The sequence below is a fragment of the Xiphophorus hellerii genome, chromosome 17, assembly GCF_003331165.1.
Source record: "Xiphophorus hellerii strain 12219 chromosome 17, Xiphophorus_hellerii-4.1, whole genome shotgun sequence".
Classification (NCBI taxonomy): domain Eukaryota; kingdom Metazoa; phylum Chordata; class Actinopteri; order Cyprinodontiformes; family Poeciliidae; genus Xiphophorus; species Xiphophorus hellerii.
This window is the reverse complement of record NC_045688.1, coordinates 7222502-7248932: the sequence shown is the minus strand read 5'-3', so window position 1 is coordinate 7248932 and position 26431 is coordinate 7222502. Positions and strand designations below refer to the sequence as shown.

General features: G+C 37.7%; 1 protein-coding gene across 1 annotated transcript; it reads right to left on the bottom strand.

The window, feature by feature from the left end:
• Positions 1–150: 150 nt before the first annotated feature.
• gnptab (N-acetylglucosamine-1-phosphate transferase subunits alpha and beta) lies at positions 151–24706 on the bottom strand. The gene is made up of 21 exons (XM_032588966.1): positions 24411–24706; positions 23749–23834; positions 22735–22854; positions 22411–22461; positions 20650–20852; positions 20064–20128; positions 19555–19689; positions 15064–15225; positions 14806–14985; positions 13744–13914; positions 13545–13668; positions 13251–13463; positions 11485–12458; positions 10270–10469; positions 9556–9775; positions 9361–9474; positions 9204–9289; positions 9024–9122; positions 7400–7567; positions 3867–3957; positions 151–1908 (listed from the first exon to the last, which is right to left on the bottom strand). Exons 1-21 carry the CDS (start codon positions 24570–24572, stop codon positions 1837–1839), a joined length of 3696 nt encoding a protein of 1231 aa, XP_032444857.1. The 5' UTR covers positions 24573–24706; the 3' UTR covers positions 151–1836.
• Positions 24707–26431: the final 1725 nt, after the last annotated feature.

Below are 26431 nucleotides of genomic sequence, written 5' to 3'. Positions count from 1 at the left end.
CCAATTTAAATCAACTTTGCCTAACAATAATTATGCTGTAAGATTTCCAAATGGCTATGAAAAGTGTTTTCTATGCAATTAGCGTAATGATAATTTAACCAAACATTACTAGTATTAGTGTGGAAGTAACTTTGACCCTGTGAGGATATATTTGTCATAAAAAAGCTTATTAATGCAAAATTCTTATTCAAAATACATCTAGAAACATACACTATTAGATAGGCATTTTGTTTCTTCAAAATCAAATTTAAAAAACTGCCCCAAAAGAAAAATCACGATGACTGACCCAATAAAAATTTATTTAAATGTCACAAACCACTGATTGAAAGTGAGGAACCGTCCTATTCCCAGACAGGTTCTTTAGCATCTCGGAACACTGGGTGGCACCGAATCGTCTCTCACATAATACAAAACATTCTTCATACTGATGCCGAGCAATTTGAGACGTTAATGAGACGCCAGTACTTATAAAAAAAAAAATGTCCTGTACACTTACGACGTTAAAATTGGATTATTTAGATACTAAAAAAAAGACAAATATTTACTAAATAGATCATTCCAGAGTCGAGTGTTATATGTTTTGCTTCTTATAGAAGTCTGGACTCTCGGCTATTTAGTTTAAAATTTTACCCACCCGCTAACGTTTGCCCATTCTGTAATGCGCCATTTCGGCGCTATGAAGCTTACCAAAAATCTCCTGCGATGTAAACAAGTAGGGAGAAGTGCCGCGCCGAACAAGATGGCTGTTGACGTTAATTCAACACGAACTGAGAGACTTCGTACCGCCGCCATTGCTACAGGCAGAACGCAATCGATGACGTCATCGTTTAGAACTTCTTCTGTGCGCTGATTGGCCCGGCTGAAATTCTACCCGAAGAATCTAGGTCAATTTGAGGAAACCTTCACGAACCTGTGAAGGTTATATGTGCTGAGTTAGTCGCTCACATTTCTGTCAATATAATCCAGAAAAATTGTTAAAACGGACAATCAGAGGTTTGAAATAATGATGAGCGATTTATAAGACATTACCAATGCATCAGTCATTGTCACAATAAGTGAAAAGAATGCTGATGTGGTCTGAATGTCAGACAGCAGTGAGTCTGCCGAGTCCCACAGGGACACACCTACGGGAGCCGCGAAAGCCGCGGAAATACCACACATCAAAAAAACAATCGCATACAGTAATGATAGCAATTAGCGTCTGACTCATTGTTTCTGTAAACCAGGTCAGGTGTGGGTGACAAAAGAAAATTTTCAAATTCAACATTAATAAACGAAGGCACTTCATGTTTTCCAAGACAGCAAAGGTTGAAACGGCCACAACTTAAACACATTTACCCGAATCTTTACATCTTTAAAACAAACAAAAATACAAGGTTGTAAATGCAACACTTTCTTTTTGGCTCCCAAGATACTTCAGCAGCAAAGGCGACATTTTTAGTTGTCTTTTAAACACAAAAACATATTTAACTTAAAAAAAAAACTTTCTAGAAGTTTGTACCATTATAAAATACAGGTGCAATTTGAGCTTCCTATAATACAACCTGCTGCAATCTGAGCTTCCTATAATACAACTTGCTGGAGAAAGTTTCATAATTTGACAGTACATTTGTCTGAGAATCTGATGCAGGAGTGCTGTGTGTCTCTCTTCAATGCCCCCAGTGGAAGAAAATTCAACTTCTTGTTTTAGTCTGGCTGCAGTATCTTCCCACATTTATCCTCAAAATGCTGCTCTCAGCAGTCCAGATTGTTGCGTCCACCCAGATTCCTTCCTGGTCTCTCTACGAAGGAGGACAGAACGACGACTTTCAGAGAGGACGAGACAATCTTCCTCTTTTACACTCGTTCTGGATTGCTGTCTCTAGTAAGTCTGCGTCTGGGGAACAGTTTCCGCTTCAGCAGAATGAGCTGCGGGAGAAAGGAAGAAGGGTGAAAAAATGTAAACTTTGCACAATTACAAAAAGCAGAATAATTAATGTGTGGACATCGCTTGTTTTCTGCAGTTCTGGTAGAAGAAAAAGAGAAAAGCTGTATCTCTCAGAGAGCAAGTTTCTTCGATTATTGTAACTACTTCATAAAAATGGCTAACGTCACTTTTTTCTTTAATTATCATTAGTTTGGTCAAACTTCATGCATCTTTTAAATACGAATCAAACTGTTTAAAAGAAATCTCAAGATTTTTTAAAACTATTAAAAAGACTGAAGTATATTTCACACAGAACATTTAAGACTTTTTGTTCAAATGTGAACTTTATTATGTTAAATACTTATATTTTATTGTCATTATATGGTTGAAATCAGTTTCCATGTTGACATTAAAGGTTTTTTTTCTTGCATTTTCTATGTAAAAAAAAAAAAAAAATCAAAATGATGTTCATCATTACTGATTTGTAAAAGCAATAAAAAGGTAAAACATTCAAGGGGCTGAGTACTTTTTATAGGCAGTGTGTTTCTACAGCAGGTGGGCATTAAATATGTAATCTGAAAAAGCAACGAACAGGAAGGAAGGAAGGAAGGAACGCAGGACCCAAGAAACAAAAAAAGTAATGGACACATGGAAAGGAGGAGGGAAGGATAGAAGAAAAGAAGATAGGACACAAGAAATAGAGGGTGTAAGGTAATACTAGAATTGGAAAGAAAAGGAAAAACAGAAGGAGACAATGAAGAACAAAAGGGAAAAGAGGGAGGAGCAAACGAGTAAGGAAAAACGGACACAACCACAGTACAAATTAGCCGTGTTTTCATTACAAATGTGCACAAAATTTGTCACTATTCCGCAAATATTGAAAAAACAAAATTTTGCAATTGTTGTGTTTCCATTAAATAAGAATCACAATTAAAATCACACGTGAATAAGTTTGTTCACAAGATAAGGCATTAAAAACATGCCACGCCATCGTCCTCCAACCACTTCCTGTTTTCTTCGTGGTTTCTGCCAGCAGTAACATCCGGTTGATGATCACGACACGTGATGTGAAAAAAGTGCAAAACATATTAATGTGGTACAGCTACAAAATGTTTTGTTTTTTTTAACTGCCGTGTTTCCATAAAGACCGTACAATTTTACAGTCAACAAAAAAGCAGTTAGTGACAAGGAAAGTGAAGAAGTGGGACAGCAGGCAGGAAGGAAAGAAGGACATTTAGATGACGGGACGGAGGATAAAGTTAGGACGTTTGAATATTTTTACAAATCTGAAAAATAACCAAACCAACTTGCAAACTTTTCCACAAACTCTGTAAAAACCTTGTTAGGTCCAGGGAAGCAGAGTGAAATTACGACTCTTTTGATCTCTCTTGTTAAGTCTATCTCAAGAAAATCACCTGCTGCCAAAATAATTGCCACATTCCTCAGTGGGAGCTCTGGTCCCAGTGAAGTGATAGGAGAGATTATCCTAAGGTCAATTGGTAACCTTTCCTTGTGTTAGCTGAGAAGAAACTAAAAACCTTCAGATCAGGACAGAGGTGATACATGGGTAGAAAATGGTTTATCTAAATTTCCTTAATCAGGTTTCCTTCCCTAAATTTGAAACGCGTGACGAGGAAACGGCTTTATCGTCGAGTTTAACCGACAGATTCAACCATCTTGGCAACAAAGCAGCCTAAAATAAATCACAGAGCAGTCTGATCCAGATCTACAAAGGCGGCCGGGTCTCGCCTTTCATACAGGATGTCTGGGGGTCTTTCATTTCTGTTAAGTCGGGTTCTGGCCCAGATGATCATTCCAACTTGACATATGAGCTCAGAGTTGAAATTTCTATTGAAGCCCTGAATCATAACACAGGCATGAATCATGGAAATAAGGACGTGTGGGAGCAAATGTCATCTGTTTCTATTTAAATGTGAGGCGGCCCAAGGTGGGCACTAACCTGCTCGGCGAAGAAGGACATAATGGTGAAGACGACAAGAGTCACGAGGACGCAGTGGGTCCAGAACTTCAGCTTGTCCCGGTAAACCCGCCTGGAAAACAACATGTTTAAGTCGTTAGAGCTTTTTATTTGTTCCTGCATTAAACAAAAACCCCTCACTGAATAAACAGAGACAGAGAAAATGTATCTGTAACTCCAAAAAGGTTCAAAGGGTCTTAGGAAGAGAAGCAGACCCACAGCAGCCCGGATCCTCTACCATACTGGACAGTAGGAGTCAGATGTGATGTTTTATATCAGATCCACCAGGAAGGCTTCTTGTCAGAAAACATTCAGACTCAACTTTCCAAAGTTCTTAGCCCCAGACATTTATTCTGGAATATAAAATGGTAAAATCTGAAAGAAAGTTTGAAAGACAAAAAAAGTTTGAGAGACAGAAAGGAAGATTGAAAGAAAGAAAGTTTGAAATAATGGAAGTCTGAAAGAAAAAAAGGAAGTTTGGGGAAAAAAAGGAAATTTGAAAGAAAGGAAGCCTGGAAGAAAGTTTGAGAGAAATTTTGAAAGAAAGAAATATACTGCTCAAAAAAATAAAGGGAACACTTTAAGTGTTAAACACCTGTTTAAGTGTTCCCTTTATTTTTTTGAGCAGTGTAGTTTGAAAAAAAGAAAGTGTGAAAGTTTGAAAGACAGAATGAAAAAGTTTGAAAGATAAAAAGAAAAAGTTTGAAAGAAAAACAAGACATCTACCTGACTTGAACACTATGTTCTATTGTCTTTCCCCTTTTGTAAGTTGACTAAGAGAAACAGGCCTCTGTGTTGCATCATACTTATAACAAATGGAACCAAGAAGTTATGATTTACAAGCTAAATGTTTCCAGAGTCCTCAATTCTAACTTTAACTTCTGCTAAGTTCTGCAGTGGAAATTAAGCAGCTGCAGCAACAAATGGATACATTTGAGTGATTTTTTTCCCAACACATATTTAAAAGCCGATATTTGTGCCGGTTGCTTCAGCTACCCATCTAATGCTGCTCGGTCTAAATAAAGTCTCTATTCAGAGCTGCAGGCTCTGCCAACAAGAACAGGGATCCCTGACAAGAAGCCTTAAAGCCTCAGCAAGAGATTCCCACGCGTCCAACACGGCAACATTGGTCAAAGTGATGACAGCTGTAAATTCTTCACTCAATATTCAGCTCATATACAGTAAGGACTCTAATGATTCATAAATCAACTCTTTTAGAGATGAAAGCCACAAGATACATCACTTAGCAACCACAAGTCCAACAAATGCACTCGGATTACTTACATCTACTTTGGTAATTGAACATTTTTCCAATACTGAATGCACATTTTACCAGTGACCGTTTCCACAATGCAAAATTTAAAGTGCCTACTACACATTTTTAATTAGCTAATTTTCCAGAGACAATTGTACATTTTTCCGGTGCCTAAAAATGTGCAATTTTTAAGCACATTTTCTGATCTAAAAGCCTTCACACAGAGCACTTTTTAGATCAGAAAGGACAGCAAATTTATACAATCAAATCCAGAAAATTTTTATTACACATTTTTACATTGATCAATTGCACATTTTTACATGACCATTTTTCCAGTGTCAATTGCACATTTTTTCCAGGGCAATAAATAAACTTAAAGGGAAAAGTTACGTTTTTTGTGCAACTAGCTGCAGAAATTTCATTTTTATTGAAAAGAAAGCAAGAGAACATATTTTTTAGATAAAAAAGTCTGATAAACTATGAAGGTTATCCTGCAATAGTCAGCCCCGCCCACTCCTCACTACTTCACAGGGCTGCCTACTGACCAGTTCTCCGTCTAACAGGTCCGGAAAATCTCTGAGTCCTGGGTATTACCCTAAAAGTACTCTATAAGAGATAATCTATTTAAACTGGTGGCGAAAGTGATTCGTCTAGCTCTAACTACCTCCAATCCAGAAGTTATGACCCTTTACAGTTAAGAAACAATCAGCTGAGTAGCCCTCGCAGCTGCATAATTCCAATAACCACTTCTGTTAACGGTAGCCCACTTTCTAAATCATAACTTGCACTTGGAACCGGCTAGATTATGTTTAGTGACTTAGATGTAAGTCCCAGGGTCATTATTTACTCTCACCAAAGGAAATTATGAAGCCTCCTATTTACTGGAATCATGTACATTAGTTTTACCTTGATTAAAAGAACTGGACAAAGATTAAATGACTCTATTAATTCCAATGTCCACCAACCTCATTAGAATTTTATAGTATAAATTTATTAAGCAAGCTTAAGCAGGGATATGCGACATACAAATCAATAATCAATCGTATATAGATCAAAAACAGTGTAATAAAATTTACATGTACAATCATACTACCCTGTCTCCTTTCCCTAAGAGTTAAGTCGCAAGTTCTGAAATGGAATTTCAATGAGCAGATTCAACTCATACCCAGATGATGGTGGATCTTTTGGCAACAGGAATTTCTAGCATCCTTGGTTGAGGTCTTTACCTTGTGTGGAAAAACTCTCCTTAGAAAAGAAACAAAGCAGAACGGGTCTGAATCCTTTGCAAAACCCAGTTCCTCATCCCTGAGGGACCTTTGTCCTTCCTCCAAGTCTTGTTGCTGAGTTTGAAGTGGCTGGGTTGAGACGAGACCAACGGTCGAATAAAGAACCAGAGAAGGGGCGATGGGACCCAGTCCTTCCTTGGCGGTGTGAAGTCCGAGCTTCCCCGTGGTTCTGAAGTGCGGTCCGTAGATGAGTCTGCTTCTGCAAGTTGTTTCTCCTTCTGCGCCGCCGGACTGGGAACGGCTGGTTCCTCTTTTCAGCCCCTTTTTATGCATCTCTCCACCATATGTGTGTATGGGGGAGGTTTGGTCTACGTGACTTGCTTCACATCTGCTGTTGATTATGAAAAAAATCCCCACATTTCTCAACCTGTTCTTGCTGACCGTAGTGGAAAGTCCTGTACTTCCTCATTGCCCGTTGCTTCAGCCAAACCCACCTCACCATCCCTCCTGTGCGCTCTGGCCATCTGTTCAGAACTGTTTGCGACATTTCCTGTTGCAGGACTGTGCTGTATTCCTCTCTTTCTCTATAACTCACTATTATTTATTACAACTCATTAAACACATTCAATCTGTTGTTAAACCTATTTGAATTAATTTCAAATGATTACAACTTCACATTATCACAAGTTTGATCCTCAGTTAATAATCAATCACATTTCTCACTTATTATAATTCATCAACCATGTCTTTCCCTAGTTAAATCATTACAGAAATCTTTACTGATCACATTTCAGAAAATGCTTTTCAGAAGGTTATTATGTGATTACTTGTATTCATTTTACTATTCATTCATATTCAATTTAATTAGCTTTTAATCAAACTACAAGATTACTTATTTTCTCTCAGGCCTCTATGCACCTTTTCTGCATGCACCCGGAAGGATCTCACACCCTATGCCAGTTTTCTTGACAACTATTAACTGCCCATTTGTTTTGTGCAAACACTTTCCACTTGATCCCAGTTTGATAACCTACCAGTCCTGGAGCTCTTCCATATGAAGGAACCTGTTGCGGTATTCTCTGGGAAGCTCGAACTGGGACGGCAGTGGGAACATGGACTCATAGAAATCTCTGAGCACGGCTTTCACAGTGGGAGCGTCCTTGTGGCTGTGGTCGATGTTATCATTCAGACAGATGAACTTCCTGTTGGTGACAAATGGAGGCCATATTATCCGGCTTGCCACACGTTCCAGACTTTTCTAAACTCAAATCTTTAGATTTGTTTCTTGCATTTTTTGCAACATATTCTGAGCATCTGAGTATATGAAAATTCTCAACAATGATTTAACCTACAAGTCCCAAATAAGATATGGACTTTCCTTGACTAAATACAGATTCTTTAAAGCTCATTTTATTTGTTAAGAGTCCCATAAATAGCTATTTTAAAACTTTTCATTATTAAACTAAGGCTACAGTTCAACCCAAATAGGTCATATAAGGACATTTATTGATTTAGTAACTTCAAAATAAAATACTGGTGGGCAAAATTTTGCAATCAAGGAATAATTTGGCAAATTAAATAAGGAGAAATGTCTGGAAAAAGTATTTTTTCATAAATAATTTTCTTTTTATCACTTTTCTCCAGAAGTTTTTCCATATTCAGATAAGTAGTCACAAACTTCTTATAAGATGGGAATTTCATGTCAGTCTGACTAACACAGATAATTTATGATAATTTTGAAGGAACAGTATATATGAGATGAAAATGTCAATTTGTAGCATTTTTATTGTATAATTAAAACTTACTGAAGAGGATTTTAAATTTTTTTTAGCATGTGAAGCACATATACAGGAATTTAGCTTTTTTTGTGTAGCAGGTCGAGAAATTGTAAAAAAAAACAAAAAAACATTTGCTGCTTAATATAAGCATTTGAGAACCTTGTTGATCCAATGCAACAAGTTACAAAAGTCGTACTACATTTCAGCTACAAGCAAAACAGCTGTATTTTTACTCAGATTACACTAAATATGGATGGCCTACATTTATATTTGTAAAATATTTTGAAAATCAAATCAGATTTTCCTCCTGCGTCCTTCCTACTTATACTAAACCTGAGTTTCTGCAGGTTTCACCAACTCAAAATTAAGACTTATTTAGACCTTTTTAAGACCAGTATGAATGAAATTTAACACTTGTACCACAACTGTGAGATTTCTAGGATCTGCTTCTGGCTCTTGGCAGCAGATTTGTTCTTCTCACACTGCATAGTTCAGCCAACTATGTTCAGCCGACAAATTTGTACTTACCCCTGATGGAAGCAAAAAAAGCTAGCTAGCTAACTAGCGAGCTAATATATCTCGGAGCTAGCAGCTAGTTAGCGGTAGCCTCACGCGCCTCGACTCAGAACGCAATGAAGATGTCTGCGTATGACTTAAACTTTTGCTAGACAGAAAAGTCCCATAAGAGAAAAAATCTACATAAAACACACAGCATTAAACAGTCCTGCCTGTAAATAATATTTTTAAGGACAATTTAGATATTTTATGATGAATTTAAGACTTTTTAAGGCTTTAATTTTAGACACTTTAAGGATGTGCGGACATCCTGTTGATGTTGCATTAAACATACATAAAATTAATTGTGGAAAATCCTTCTCACCTGGGATTCTTCCTGATGTCGTCCAACTGGCCGACCACATGGGACACGTTGGTCCGCACCATCTTGAAAGCGATCTCTTCCTCTCCCATTGTCTCAAACCTGTGAAAGAAGCTGTTCCATCTCAGCATTTAAAGAAATAAACATTTAAAGAAGTGATGAATATAGTATCTTTGACCTCACTTGTATTTGTTCTGATCTTTGAAAGCTTTATGAATCTTCTCTGTGATGGGTTTGCAGTGAAGGACCAGGCCTTTAGTGACGGGAGGCTGGAAATAATAAAATAATTAGGTATTGCAATAAAATGTAAACAAAAATGTCAAATTCATTAATTGCTCACCATGTTGGGATCATAATAGGCTTCCTGCGTGGGGCTCACCAGGTGCAGATGGGTCAGGTTAGTTGGGAGGGTTTTAGAGCAGTTTATCAGCATCTGCTCTAAACCCGTCAGATCCTACATTCAACATTTAGAGTAAAAATGTCAAAACTCGACATGGCTTCTCCAGGAAAACAAACATCAGATCCTCAGACTGACCTGGAGGCTGAGGGGAAGCTCGTGGATCCTGGTGGCGAGAGTTCGGATCTCTCTGTCCGACAGAACACCGGAGTGGTCGGTGTCGACTTCGTCAAACACATCTGAGACGTTCAGCTGCTGCTGGGCGCTCATCAGGAAGTAAAAGTAGGAAAAGGCGAACTGCATGTCCTCAGAGTGCCGAACGCGGTGCGCCGAGGTTTTGTCGAACTCTTCGGGAAATCTGAAGAAAGCAGTTCAGCTCGATTAAAGAAGTCGTCCTTTCAGAAACAAACCGTTACAGGAAAAGTGACACTATTGCTAAAAACTGCAATGCCATTATTTTAACTACGGATGGACAAAAATGGTACCACTTATTGTTTATCATGATAAGTTTCTTACCATGGTAAGAATTTTGATTTATTGTTGTCATAATAAATTCCAATTAATGTTTTTTTTTAATTGTCCTTATTGTCAGGATTTTTTGTTTGACTATTTTTGTCACTGTTCAATGAAAGAATCAATAAGTATCAGTAAATTTAAAAATATGATTAAATGCAGTTACAATTTGTAGTGTAATTATAAAAAAATCACATTTCATTAGATGACTGATGTTCTAAAGAAACAAATAGGATTGTTTTTCAAGAGCGGTATTTGTGTTTGTGGGGCTGTTATTGCTATGACACACAGTCACAACCATACAGTTAGCTAAAAATGAAGCAATAAATTGTCCCTTACGTGTCCTGGAGCTCCTGCATGACGAGACGGTCGATCATGTGCGGCATGTGAGCGGGGACTTTGCGCGATGTGAAGCCAAACTGGCCGTTGAGCAACCTGTTGACGTAGCGCAGCGAGTCGGCAAAGGTGTCCTGCAGCTTTCGCCCGGTCCCTCCACTGTCCGTCCTGTAGGATAACTCGCTCTGAAGACGCTCCTCCTCCTGGGAAAGTCGACATATGTTGGAATTAAATTGTTTCCTTCAAAGTAAAATCCTAAAAATGTTTTGGACAGGGATGTAAACAATTACAACTAGTTGTTGAGTAATAGCTTATTGTATTAAAATTTGTTCCAATCAATTAATCAAAGATGCTCATTTAGACCTTTTTTATGTAGTTTGGCCACCATCCACCAGAGGGCGCTGGTGATGAGGTCAGTTGTAAGAGAAACAAACATGGCAGACCCACACCAGAATGGGAAAGAGAAATGGTTCAAACAACGTCCGTTGTGGGATGTAAAGGACACTTTATATTGTTCTGTTGTGTCCAAAGGCATATTAGGACCATTGTAGATTTAAAAAAAAAGAAATAAATTTCTGCCAAAACATTGAAAAATGTTGAGATTAACCTCAAAGGTCAGACTCAGAAATTTCCTAGTTTTTTTCTAGAAGATTTCTTGGATTACTCGCAGTTTCTTGATTTTTTTTTAGCAAATTATCACATTCTCAAACTTTGAAATTTTCTAGTTTTTCTACAAATTTCCCGAGTTTTTTGGGGGGTTTTTTTTGCAGAAATGTACTCAATTTTTGCTCTACAATGGCCCCAATATGTGAGTTAATGCGCTTCATGGAGCAAAGTTTTTACATTTATTCAAGATCAACCACAGACAATAATTCTGTTTGAATATCTCTATTAATGGTGAATTTAATGTTTCACTTATTTTACTCTTCTCATCTTTTATTTTTCTACTCAGGAACCTTAGAAATTCCTGTTTATATTTTTTTTTGTAAATATGTCTGCATTTAGTAACACAAGAAATCACATTTATTAAGCCAGTATTTAACACAAAATTTTATTTTATCTTTAAATTCAGCATATTATGAAAAATGTTATGGAAAGACTGTCAGCCCTCTTAATACAAAAAAAAATTCAAATTTTTAAGAAAATTGCCAAAGATCAATTAACTATAGATTTACTAATGAATCAATAACTTGCATCCCTAATTTGGGGTTTGCTTACCTCAAGCAAGGCCTGGAAGTATTTCCTCCTCTCCCACGGCAGAAAGCCTCGATCTGAGGAGACAAAGTGCTGCAGCTTCCTCCCGACTGCAGGCGGCTCCCCTCGAATCTCCTCACTCTTTTGGGAAATGTTGCTGTGAAGTTTCGACATCTTGGGCCTCTCAATTACAGGATTCAGAGGAAAACGCTCAGGATTTAAAAGACTTTTTATTTTACTATCAATGCGGACAGGTATGAGAGGAGGGGTAGGTTTAGACTCCTCTGGCATTTTCTGATCGGAGTTTTGATTATTCTTCATCTGATTGTCTTCCTCCAGGTCTTTGTAGGCCTTATCCTGGTCTCTGCCTGGCTGTATGCTGGTGTCAGCCAGACTACGATACGGCTTTAGAAGCTCAGCCTTGGTGAGGTTGTATCCCTTTACCGTAATGTCACCAATTAAAAGTTTCTCCTCCAACTTTTCCAGCTCGTTCCTTACAACAAGTGGTAAAACCGAGACATTTACCAAAGGAACCTGTATGAGAACCTGCGATTCAGCAGGATGGTTCTTCTGGATCTTCGGCCCTCGTTTTCCCTCGGGAATATCCAAGAACGGGAAAACTGGCTCAGTCGTTGGGGTGAGCTTAGACTCCTCTCCTGCCTCTTTGCTCCCGACCCCAGTGGCGTTAGTCTGAGGAACCTCCCGCGTGTCGACTGCGACACTGAAGATCATGGTGAACAGAGTGTCACCTTCTATCTGAAAGGTGACGTTGTACTGGATCTGGGTGGCGTTTTGCCCTGGATAGAGCAGTAGGTGAATGCTTTTCCACTTGTTGGCGACGGACGTGTGTCGGACCACGGGGTTGTCCTTGACGTGGGCCTCGGAGACCCGGCGAGCCAGCTTCTCGAAGCTGAAATACGGCCTAGTCTCGCCCAGAGGGAGAGTGTAGAGGCTCTGGTTTCTGAGCAGAGTCACACGGTGCAGCTCGCCAAAGTGCTCTGAAAAGACCGACATCGTTTTGTTTTGTTTTTTTGCTTAAAGGGAGAAGTAATCACAAAAATAAAACAAGTTGATGTATATTCAATTCAAAAATACTTTACTGATCCCAAAGAGAAATTAAATGTGGTTGTAACGCATTAATACAAAATTGGATGGTCGGGGTTTTCCATCATTATCTCTAGGTGTTCCATAAAACCAGACTATGATGTTTAATATGATGTTTAATAATAATAATAAGAAGAAAAAGCAGCCTCAGACTACTGAACAAGAACAACTCTTCATAAAGGAAAAAATTGGTTAATTAAACAATTGTTTGCAATTTGTAGTCTATAACGGTTCAATAAATTTTACTTTAAGTTGATAAGTTGAATAGAGAAAGCATAACAGAGCCAAAAATGTAGTATACTGTTAAGCTACGCTAAGCTAAACAGACTAATCGTGTGACTAGAAAGACTAATGAATAGTTTTCACATGCTAAACAGATCCATGTGTTTTGTTTGGTTAAATACATAGTTTTGTTATTCGTGTTTTGGCCCTCCTGATGGAAGCCTGCATAAAACCACGGATACTACACTGAAACGATGAATTACCCTTATAACGAAGAACAGTTTAGAGTTAGCATTTCTAAACTAATGTTTTAAACAAAATGACTTTTCAACCTTGGAAAATTGAGATTTTGAAACATTGTTGTGCATATTTACATTTAAACTGTACAAAGTTAAGCATAGTGATTAATCACAGCACTAGTGGATGATAATCTGATGAATTTTTTTAATCGATTGTAAACATACCTTGGCCGCAGTCGCCCACATCAAACCCACAGGAGAGAACGTTGCAGGCCTGATCGCAGAACTTGTCTGCCAGCCACGAGTTGGCGCAGCCTTGATTGCAGTACGACGTCCCTCCAATTCCTCCAAAACCGGCAATCTGCCAAACCGGTCCACCGGCTCCTCCGGGCCCAACGCCACCGGCCCCTGCAGGAAAGCGATTGTTTCCTGCTGAGCCTGTCGGGGACAATTCAACATTCAACAATTCAACATCAAACTAGCTTAATAACACATAAATAACAGAGAGAGCGTCCTCACCGAGACAGTCTCCTCCATCCCAGTCGCAGGCCGAGTTGTTGCAAGCCTTATCACAGTATCCGTCTTTAATCCAGGATCCTGGGCAGCCCTCAGCACAGTTAGGAACCGGCCAAGTGAGGTACACCTGATTGAAGAAGTGAAGTTGAGATTTATGGCATTAAACCAAACATTTCTGTGTTTTTCCTGTTACTCTAAACACCTTCTGTCCTTTGGAGTGGCTGTAGAAGTCGTCCGGCCAAACGTCTTTGCCAAACATCACATCGTCATTGAGGTAAATAAACTTCTGGGAGAGTCCCGGGATACGGTGGATGTGCGTCTCGATGGCAGGAGAGCTGAAAGTTGGAAGGTGGGAGCAGTTCAGGAAAATGTCCTGAAATAAAGAATCATAAGGATGCAAGTTATACGAGGTTTCTCATATAGAGGGTTGGCAGTCTTTCTATAACTTGAAGGGTTACATTTTTCACAATAAGCTGAATTGAAAAAACTTAATTAAAATGTAACATTTTGTGAGATCATCTACCTTAAATACTTATAATAAACTTAGACTTGTTTATGCAACATAATAAAACACAGACCTCTAAAGTTGTTAAAGAGAAAAACAAAAGATGAAAAAGAGTAAATATGTGAAACATTTAATTCCCCATGAAGAAAGATGTATTCATACAGACGTTGTTACTCTTGAAGGGATGTTTAAACTTTACTAGATTAAATATATTCACTCGCAACAGGCCTCAAAATAATCATGTTTGTTTTTATCATGTTACAATTTTTCTCCGTTATCCCCTCTGACATGTTATTCTCACCTTTGGTAAATCCGTAATTTTTAATTAAGTTGACGCAGCTTCGTCATGCAGTTCGGCTGAATGACCGATATTAATGTGAAATTTTACTTGTTGAATGTTTATATTTCTAAACAGAACCGCAAAAAGTGCATTTTGAATCCCACACCGGACTCCGTTTCTCTTTTCCGTTGTGGTTAGGTCGCCATCTTTGTTACTGCATCAACGGCTCTGCTTGCTTAAAGATGAGCGGCGCCCTCTGGTGGATGGCAGTCAAACTACAACACTAAAATTAGTTCCTAGTTCCAGTAGAACTAATTTTTATCTTAATTATAACCCATCAATCGAGAGTTAATCATAAGCGTTTGCTTCCCTAGACGATATCCACACACATTCAATCATAACCTAGCATCATTTCATTTAAAAGAACCCCCTCTGTGTGAAAGTAGGAGCAGTTTGGTGTAGGAGGGGTGGAGGCTTGCCTGATGCGTCACCACGGTAACTCTGGGGTTATCCAGGTTGAGCCAGGAGGGAATCTGACCATTGGTTACGATGAAGATGTGCCGCACCCAGGGGGCGTGCTTCTCCACAGAGCGCAGCGAATAGCGCAGCTCCTCGTTGTCTTCGAATCGGCTCGCAGATATGTCTTCATCCTGCTTAGACTGAGAGGCAAGTGTATTTATGATTGATAAAAAGCTCTACGGATCTCACAGGTAACTGATCTCCAGATCCAGGCGTACCTGGGAGATAGCTGTGAGATCCCAGAACAAGTAGGCAGGGCTGATGCTCAACTCTTTCCCATCCAGAGTCAGGTTCTTTTTGGCCTGCTGACTCAGATCGGTAAAATCCTGCTGGGTTTTCAGCTGAAGCAGGGCGATGCTGGCCTCTGAATACAGCTCAAACTGTAGTAAACAGAAATATAACCAGAAAAAGATCATTACAGCAGCGCATCAAACAAAGATGACAGACCAAAAGCTAACTGGATAGATGTGCTTTTCAGGATAAAAAAAAAGAGCAGCCTTTAATTTCATTTTAATCTTTAAATACTCGTTTCCGATTTTAACACGCGCTCATGGTTTGCCTCGACTTGTCGCTTTTTCTGAGCTCTTGTTGAGGTGAGAAGGATTTAGTGGCCGTGGTAACAACAAGCAGTGGGTCACGAGACTCTTTATAGTCCCGTCAATGCTCTAACATAAAGCAAACTGAGCCGAGGTGTGCGAAGAGAGGCACGCGTCTATGAATAAGTGTTGAGTTGACGCACGCTGTCACGGCTGTGAAATGTATAACAAGAACTGGAGTTACAGACTGCTGCCATTGTGGCTGCATGATTAAAAAAATACCATAAAAGAAAAAAAAAACCTGTTATTTATTTAGTCTGCAAGTATCTGCATCTTCTGCAGGGGTGGAGAGATGCAAGTTACTGAACAGAGCAGGAAACGAGGACAGGAAGCGTCAGAAAATAAAATTGTTTTATCTGCAAATTCAGTCAAATCTGACAAATACTGATAATCCCTCCAAGATAAACTATTAAAATCCTGCAAGCAGTGATTTAATGCAGTCACTTTTGACGAGATTATCTAGAGATTAATAAAAAAAAAGAATGAGATGAAACAAAACTGTTTTATTTCTGTCCAATTTTAGAAGTTGTGCAGAATTTGCAGCTCTCCAGCAACACAAAACCCCCAGTTAATACATATTTTAACTTCCTTTGATTGATACCCTAAAACTAAGTCTTCAAAATTCACCCCAGATGGAAACAAATTTGATAAATCTATGAATTAAAATGTCATTGAAACATCTTTCATTTCAGAAACTTTATCACAAAATTGAACGCATTATATAAATTAAATACAAAACAATAGTTTGGAAATATTCATTTCAGTCAATTGTGATGATTTTCCACATACAGCTAATAAAAACATGACATTTAAAATTAGGATATTAGCAGATGAATAAAAAATTAGCAGATGAATAAAAAATGATTTTTAAAAACAGAAATGTGGGGTTAATACTTTTTGTCACATCCAGATAACTCTATGAAGCTTTTTCTAATTAAATCAACTTTTTTCTTTTCATTTAAAGACAATCTTCTGGTAAAATTGCAATGTACAACTCGTAGAAGGGATTATTTAATTAAAAGTCACCTTTTGAAAATATTTTTTGTCATTTGCAGTTTCTATTTTAGAAAAAAAGGCAAGAACAAAGTAATTAAACTCAGAAATATTTTAAACCATATCACCCAGTTACAAGTGTGACTGACTCTGGAGAATACAAACGTGTGTCAACACAACACTAAAGTGGAAAGATCAGAGAAGCTACTGTTGCTCCCCATTAATGGGAAAAATCCAAAACATTTCTGAACCGTTTCTAGTCAAATATCTTACAAAGAGAACGATTATAGATTCGAAAATATTTAAAACAGCTGCCAGTCTCAGCAGGATGATAATTGTTTAGATTCAAGATAGTGTAATCAGAAAAGGTCTGGAAAAGTTTGGCTTGTGTAGAACATGAGTCAAACTTAAGGCTTTTCATGTGGTCCTCTAGATTCTAGATTAAATGTGCTTTAATATTATTTTATTAATCAAATCAATGCAGTTTTAATCTGTTTACTGCCAAATCATATCAGTCAATCCAGTTCCTTCAGAATTATTGTGAAAATTCACACAAAATCAACAAATCACAACTTAACACATAATAGTTTATAGCTGATTTCACACAAAAACTGCCAAAACCTTTTTACTTATACTAAACAGCTGTCTCAACCTTAATTGATGTCAGATAACAGCCCATGATCTATATAAAAAGTCGCATTTACCGTCATAAATAAGGGCAAATATTGCAAATATTTCCAAATTAGTACCACAAAAGCGTAGATTTTTATTGCAAAAAAAATCAGAAAAAGTATCATGAAATCCCAGAGGGACTGAAAAGATGTTTCAACAGTTTGTGAACAGGTTTTATAAATACATCCTGGCACAACCAGCCCTTTAAAATTCTTCATGATCTTGTTTGGGCCCAAAACGAAAATTAGTTTGACACCCTTGGTTTAGAAGAACTGACAGAAGAAAACGTATTCTTTCCAAATATATATAAATAGTAGCATATCCCACAAGAGGTTATGATTTCAATTTGTTTTGCAACCACAGGAGCTGGGATTTAAAATACCCAGTGAGATAAACATGTCAGCTCATCAGACTCGTACACAAACACGGGGGCAGGACTCATCAGGCGGGTGATCGGGCTTGTAGTCCAACTTTCATCAGCGCATCACTCAGCCTAATACCGGTTATAAATACAGAGCTGTTCTCAGCGCTGAAACGCACTGGCCGCACTATGCAGATCATCCCTGTTTCAAAGAAGCGGCCCAGCGACACCAGGAAACACCCTGAAATCCAAACCGTGCATTTTGTGGAGGCTTGTGGAGAGGGAGGCCGCGCCAGACGGGAACGACCAGCCAACACAGAGTAGAGCGTCCATCGTCTGGCCTGGACTTCGCACGCCGCGATAAATCATCAAATGAGGACCCAGAAAAGGCAAGGAATGGGGCGACAGAGCGGGTTCTCCAGGCGCAGAAAAATACTGGTGACTTTCCAGCAGGCAGACAGGCATGGTGCCACAACAAACAGTTGTTCTAATGTTAGCCCTCCACGCACACACAGATACAGTTGCAGCCGGAATATCGCCGGATATAATCACATGACCTGAAGCTTGGAGCCCAGTTCATGGAACGTTGGGACAACTGGTTTGGGGATGATAATATGTGGGTTAAATGGTGCATCCGCCACCCAAACAGCTGCTTATCGGCTGATTCTCCAGCTGTTTGCTGGTCAGAGACCAAAATGTAAGATTTTAAACATAAATAATTACGGTAAGTCTAATCTAATCTAACTTTATTGTATTCTTTACTGAGGATATATAAAAATACATTCAAAGAAGAATAGCTAAAATCTTAAAACTCCCAATAAAAACACTTAAAACTGCCTATTTTAATAATTCAAACACCAAAAATACTTTAATATGCATTAATAGTAGTGCTGTCTTAGCATTACCGCAGAAGCCAACATCTACATCTTACTTCTCTATGCTCCTGGGGTTACAGCCAATCAGAGCCAAGGAAAATAAATGGAGCTATAAATACACATATAAAATTAAACGATGTGGAAAAAATATAAAAAATAAGCTGGACAATTTACTTCCAGTTTGTGTCACCATCGAATAAATCATTTCCTTTTCAACCTCCCAGATGTAAGAATTTACTTTACTACACAAAACCAACCAAACTTTAGGTGTATACTGACATAATTAAAAGAAAATGTTTGCTTTTATTAAAGTAAAATGTACATTTTATATAAAACTACTACTATGTTAAGTGTTCAATTAAACTAAACCTGACTATTTTGGATAAATTAATCAATTAAATTAAACTAAACACAACATACGTTTGTTCAACCAATCCTTAATGAACCAAAATAACAACTAGGTAACGCCAGTTGTACACGAAATCGCTAAGCCTGTTGTACAACATTTATTTGTATTCTCATCATAAACTAAGCCAGTTATGAAAGATGTTATTAAAACTCATCAGCCATGTGAGAACACCATCAGAGCCGCCCTGTTCCAGGCTGCAGCGGCAGGATCGCTCAGCGCTTGTTTTCTTTGATTATTCCGTATCACTCCACACTCGTTAGTGGCTCTCCTGCGTCCCAAAATACTCAAACTGCGAGACGGCGAGCCAAACAAAGAGCTTTCATCCTCACATCAAAGTAATTGTTAAAAATAGAGAAAATATTTTTAGCTGTGTTTAAAGCCTCATCAAGCGAGTGCTGATGCTATTTAAGAGGCATAAACAGTTAAAGTTTGTAGTATACAACATGTTACTGTTAGAAATTTGCTTTAGTAGAATTTATGTGCATAAAAAAGTACTTTTTTCAGTGTTTTATGTGTAAGTAAATATGTTTTTCATTCTCTAGATCGCATAATAAATGCAGTTTATAAGTCAAAACTCTTTCTGCACTTTAATCAGAAGTGCAACATTGCTCCCTGCTGGGCTAAATAAGTATTACAACGTCTCCAGCTACTTCCCAAAATTTTATTTTATTATTTTGACAGATTTTGGGAATAGAAATGTTCTAGTTTTGCTTAATGTAATTCCCCCCAACTGGCAACACATCCAGCATGTCAGAACTGAATTCTTCACCAGAGATCTCCGTCCATTTCCGGGCCTCTCCTACCTGTTTGATCTTGCCGGTTATGGCCGCCGGCAGTTTGACTCGCAACTGTTCCGTATCTTTGATCGATGCCGGGAAGCCGCTCAGGTAGGCCAGAGACTGCATGTGGATGAGACCCGGAGCCTCTTTATCCGTCGTCTGAAGGACAAACAGAATAAAAACGTTAGAGATTTGTTTTTTGTTTGCTTTTAGCAGATATAATTCTCAAATTGTGCCCCATTTGGTTCTGCAGCGCTCTGTTGAAGGGCCACCACATTTTAATCAGGTCAAGGTCTGTACTTTGACTGAGCCTCTTCTTTTCTGTTGTATCATTAGCTGTGTTTCTATTCCATAATTGAAATTACAAAAAAAAAGTGCTTAAAGGAAACACACACAAAAGCTTTTGCACTAGAATAAGGTTGTTTTATAGCTGTATATAAAAAGAGGGGAAACACTTCTTTCGCACCACACGAAAAAAAAAGGACAGGAAGTAAAGTTAAATTTAAAGAATTTTAACAGGTCAAGAAACTCACAAGATAGCATCTGGAAACAGCAAATGTGTGGACTTCCCTGGAAAGATCTGTATAGGCTTTATCAGCTGAAAAAGACAAAAGGACACAAAAGCAACAGTGTTTTGACTCAAATTTGAGTCCATGTCAGCGCCACTTCTCAGACTACACAATAGGTCTGAAAAGTGTTGCGTCATAGATAGGAATGCAAGTTATCAATTAATTAATCGACTAACAATCCAGTAATAAACGGTCATTTTCTTAAAAACCTGACTTTTCTCTATTATCAAGAGTGTTTATATTTCACAACAGAACATTTTACATCCCACACCGGACCTCTGAACCTGTCTGAACCGTTTCTCTTTCCCATTCAAGAGTGCGCCATCCGCCATCTTTAATGCTGTCATTCGGCGCCCTCTGCTGGATGGCGGCCAAACTACAACACTACAAGAAGGTCTAACGGACACTACGGTATTGTTTGATTGAATGTAACTAATTTTAATCTAATAAATTATTAATCAAAAATTAGTTATGAGTTGATTCATTGTTTGCATCCCTAACATTTCCTGCTAAATTTTAGCCTTTTCAGCTCCCAATTTTTTTTTTTTACCATCAGCCTGCAAATGAAAGACGACAACGGAGACGCTGACAGGCAGGTGGAAAGGTTTCTTCATGAGCAGCAGCTCTTTGGCAGCAGAGAAGGAGGCAGAGACCGCAGGCAGCTCTTTGAGGGTGACGTTGGCCGGCAGGGCGGGATCCAGCGCCAGCATGGGCGCCACGATGCAGTGGGACAGCAGGCATTCAGGCTTATCACTGACAAAACATGAAAAAGGGAGTAAATAAAACACATCTGCACATACAGGGAGAGACCCTCCTCCTTTGTGTTGTGCTTGCGCCGTTCTATGTGTGAAGAGAGTGAAGTTCACACGTTCAGCCGACATGAAAGGTTGCATGAAGCAGCTCTGGTGTTTGTGGTTAAACTTTGACAAAGCAGACAAGGAAGAAGACAAAGAGTTCAAATGAAACAGGAACCACACAAGCCAAAGTCCAAACTTTGCAACAAATCAGTCCAAGATTATTTATCACCTGGGATAATATGAGATGTCTCTCAAAACATGTGCAATATTTTTTTAGAAGGTTTGTTTCATTGTATAAGTAAACGACAACCACAGCTTATCTTTGAGGAATCTAATCAGTTCAGACATCTGAATTTTATTTTCTTGTGGTTTAACCGACCCTGGCTTCCTGTTATAGGAAAGCTGCTGCTTTACTCTGAGAAACTGCAACTCTGAAAACCCGACCTCAAAGTCATCATCGTTATTTTGGTTAAAACAGTTTGAGCCCAACTGGATAAATGTGACAAACTGCAGCAACTGCTTAACATAAATCTTCACATTCAGACAAAAATGACAGAAAACTTCATGAAAGTGCAAACCACAACACAACAAAAATAATGCATACATTTTGTTATGATCCTCAGTTTGTTTAACTGTGATTTTAAATGACAGACCAACAAAAATCTCTGCAAAATGGTGAAGTGGAAGGAAAATAATTTATGATTTCCAAATTGTTGTAGAAGTAAAAATCTGGAAAAGCGTTGCATGTACTTCAGGTTCTTTGGGGTTAAGGGTCACATAGAAAACTGAAATCTTTGCCTGTTCTTCTTTAAAAACAGTTCAAGCTCATTAAGAGCAGAAAGATTGTGAACAGTTCTTACAGAATAAAAAAGGAAATGTTTTGACAATGGATGCTACAATAAATGGTTATTCTAGGAGTTTTTCCTCTTAAGTTATTATGTAAAAATCTGTTTTTATTATCTAAACAGGCTTTTAAAAGTAACTTTCTTCAAACTATGGTATCTAAATTTATTAATTTATAGGAAAGACTCATCTCATTCTACAAAATAATACAGATAATAGAGAATAATACTCTTTAAAAAAACATTTAAGTTCTTCAGGTATTAATAAAGTATTTTTATTAATGCATAAATAACACACAGTTCTACTTCAACTGAGTGAATTGTGAATGCCCAAGGTTGCACTGGACTTTAATTTAGATTTAATTAGAATTTAATTTTAAATGTGAAGATCAGACATCTTTTAGTTCAGACATATAAATATGTTGTTATAAAGGAATCTTTACAAAAATAAAAAGCATTTTTTCCTCTTTTATGCTGAAAAGCATTTGCATAAACCAACATTAACATAAAATACCTGAAAAATATAATTAAATTGAACATATTTAACATTTGTGAACTTAAAGACCAATAATTTTCTTTACTACTAATGCGTTGTTTTTAGTAAAACACCAGATTTGTACATTCTTGTGATTGAAACATGATCAAATGTGAAAAAGACCAAGATGAACTCACCTATCTTTTGGCACTTCTGTGGTGTCACTCGCATTTTTCCCCAGTTGTTCCCTGTGTGCAAATAAAAAAAATTTTAAAATCACAATAATCTACAAAAAAAAATTTGCACAACATTTAATTTGTGCTTTCAAAGAATATATAAAATATCTACAGCCTAAAACAATCAAGAGTACAAGAAATGCCTGAGAACTAATCAAATATCTTTTTCACTGTGGAAGCGTTTGAACTGATTAGGAGGGAAAAAAGTGAAAGTTTTCATTTTCAACATCAGTTTGAGCAAACAGGCTGGTTGGTCTCCACCAGTTGCGGAGAAGCGTCTGCTACCTCAGAGCTTTTTGTTCCTCCTCCAGCTGCTCTTTGACCGCCTTCAGTTCCTTCAGCAGAGCCACATCTGTACCGTTCACCCATGTGTACACAACATCAATAGGCATGGGCAGACAGAGCCTGAAAGTTAAATAAAACATCATATCAGTGATGCAAGGATGTGGTCCAGTTTATCTCCCTAAAGCGGATTTCTGTCAAGCCTGGAATCTAGAGTAGTGTTTGTTCAGACATTGCCTCGCCCTATCCTGTTTTTCCTGATTTCCTCTCAAGGCAAAGCAAAGTTCAACTGTTTTTCAACAAGACAAACCAAATAATTTAAAATTTACAATATAAAACAATTATGTCATTTTAGAGGCAGAAAAGCTATAATTTGTATGAAACAATTATCTCAAAATCAATGTTAACTCTTGGATCTTAGTTGCTCAGGTAAGAAATATGTAGCTTTGTTTAGCTTTTACTTTTTATTTATCCTCTGTCAGTACAAAATGTTGACCAGAAACCTAAATAAAACATTAAATCAATAATCTATACCACTTTAAATCAACAAAATCCTCAAAAAAACCCCACATTGAGACTAGTTAGAAAAGACTTTCAGCTGCTTCCATTCACTAACACTATGTTCTACACAAAACTGTACAACTCTCTAATACAAAGTTGTTTTTTGTGTGTAAATCAATATTGTTTTACTGTATTCTTGGGAGAAAAGGGGCAGATATTATAGGATTTTTTTTTTTTATCTTATTAACTCTTCAAACTAGCGACTTTTCTATCACTCTTATCATCCAGTATCTCCATCGTGTTATGAAATAATGCCACAGTTCAGGATTCTGGACATAAGCAATTCAGTCTTGCATTCTTTTTCTTTCTTTTGGACTTATTTTTATTATATATATTTATACATTTCAGTTAAGAACTTGTAAAACCAGTAATATACATTTTTCTGTGTGGCAGAGAAAGACATTAGGGTGAGATGGAACCAGATGATTTATTGTTATAGATGTAAAAAAATCTTACCTGCTCTGGAATGATTTCCCACCCACATTGTCTCTATAGGAGTCAAAAAGCACATGGTACTGGTCGCGACTCCACTCCATCACCACCTGAATGGGGAGAAAATGCAATTAACACATTTCTCCATCCCAAATATGACACAAAACCAAGACTACTACGACACTGCTTTGCATATATTCAAGCCCAACAATGATATGGTAAGTTAAATTGCAAAAATCTTCAAAATCAGCTCCACGGCATAATGCTGCCGCTACCATACTTGAGACTATCAGAGTAAAGTGTGCAAACTGTACCCGTTTCTGTTCACATCACAGTTACACACTACTTTGTGTTGGACAGTCACATTAAATTAACAAGACAAAAAGTGAACAAGTTCAAAGAGTATAAATACTTTTCCAATGGATTGAATGTTTTACAAGGTTATTTAGGTGGACGAATGTTTTGGTACACTCAAAAGACTGAAAATAAGTCCTGAATACCGATGGACAACACGTGTCTGCTCCTCAAGGAGCATATTTGCTTAAGTTGGCAGCTTTTTGACTGGGATTTGGTTTGAATGAGTCTTTAGTCAGCAGCCAGAGGGGCCGGTTTGAGGCTTGGGCTACAAAAGAACGATAAACAAAAAGCCATTACAAGCTTGACAAGCGAAACCAGAGTAGACTCACCTCTCCAAACTGAAAGGCGGAAACGATCATGAGGACGAGACCCCCGAAGCAGAGGTAGAGACCGTATCGGTGGGACAGACAGGTGTAGGTCTGCCTCTGCAGCAGCTTCAGCACCGAGTTCACGACGACCATGACTCTCCTGGGTCGAGCATAGCGCTGCATTCATTCAAAAAAAAGTCAAAACAACCGCCTGTTAAAGCGACCGACAAAAGAAAGTAAACATCACAAGCGAGAAGGCTGCGTCAGCTGACCACCCGACCGACTGCACATGACAACCGACGCATCTCACTCTTCTTCGGCGGCGGTGACGCTGGAACCGAGGTGCTGCTTCTCCGGCAAAGGTTCTATGTTGGCCTCTAGTGGGGAGAAGTTGCCACTACAGAGTAACAACACAGTCTGTTACTCTGTAGCATTAAATTAAATTAAATTAAATTAAATTAAATTAAATTAAATTAAATTAAATTAAATTAAATTAAATTAAATTAAATTATTCTGTATTTATTTGAACAGCTAATTTTTCTTGCTTTGGAACTGCACAAAGAGATAATTACATGTTTAATTATTAATGATCAAATTACAGCTATTACTTTGTTGCACCAAAATTATCAACCCTAAATTTAATTGACTAAATGAGAAGTGTCAAAAATGTTAATGTGTTTTGTTTTAGCTGATATATCTCTTATTTATTGGCAGGGCAAGTAGCCTAATTTAGTTGTAAACAAAATTAGATGTTTGTCACTTTGAAATTGCTTTATAAGATACCATCTTCTCAAAAAATATTTTTTTTTCTCTTTTTATTATTCAAAATTCCATATTTTAGGCTGTAATGATATTTGTTTACAAATATTAAACAAATTATTAAGGTAAAAAAAAAATACAGACTCTGCTTCATTGCTTGGATTCTTTACACACAATCAGTTTTAAATTTATATCTATTTTCAAATTGTATCATTGTAACATATTTTGGGGGATTTATAGGCATTGTTTGAAGGTTTTTGTCAGTTTATTTTATGTTTTTCATCTTTGTCCTTCGTCCTCTTGCCTTGTATTGCTTTAATTAGCTAACGTTTTGTGCCAGGCAGTTATCTGAAATTACACGTTGCGTCAGCATTTATAAAACTTTAAAATGTGTCTCAAAAACAGCGTCACAGGGGATGAAGCCATCTCAGATAAAAGATAGCAGCCAAACATTGCGAGACAGTTGTGGGTTGAAACAACTGAAAAGCAGAAATGTTTTTGAACTTTATCAAACACATTCTGCCACAAAAAACAACATCTTAAATGTTTTTTTAAAAGCCTTATGTGTCACTTCATCTATTTGTCTTGTATTCTCTATAAATATACATGTATTTAGCTCATATTTTACAGAAGCATCTTGTTCTTTAACATGTCCTGTGAACCATGAGCAGTGCTGAAGTCATAGCAGTTTTAAAATGTATTAAAACCTGAGATAAAACTTGAGATGAAGTCAAATCTTCAGCTCTTATAACTCCGATTGTGTTATTGTGTATTAAACAACAAATTAGCTTTCTTAAGACCACATTGGGGCAACAAAAGGCACAGGAAACACAACTGATGTTGTTGCCCAATGAGAGGAAATGCTAATCTTGCTCACAATGACCTTGCAGGATCTGCATGAGTAAGGTCAAATTTTGCACATGTGCAAAAGCAAAGTGTAAATAATTATGTCTTCTAATGTTATACTCCAGTGTTTGGAGTTTTCTTAGTTTCAGCCTCCTGTTATCAAGCCTGCGTAAGAACGTGTTTATTTTTTAAAGAGTTGCCAAGTTGGGCCTTCAATGAGTTTGTGCAACAACAGAACCTCAAATCCAGTCCACTAGTCTGTGTCCTGTTATTTTTAGACGCATTTATATCTCAAAACTCTCCTTTTGAAATCCCCCAGCATTAAAGCTCTTAAGGGAAAATAAAACAACAGAAAATAGAGCAGCTACTCTCAACCTTTGATGAAAAGTTGCATCATCTCCAAAGTGCTGATTAATGATTAATTTCTGAAAATTCCT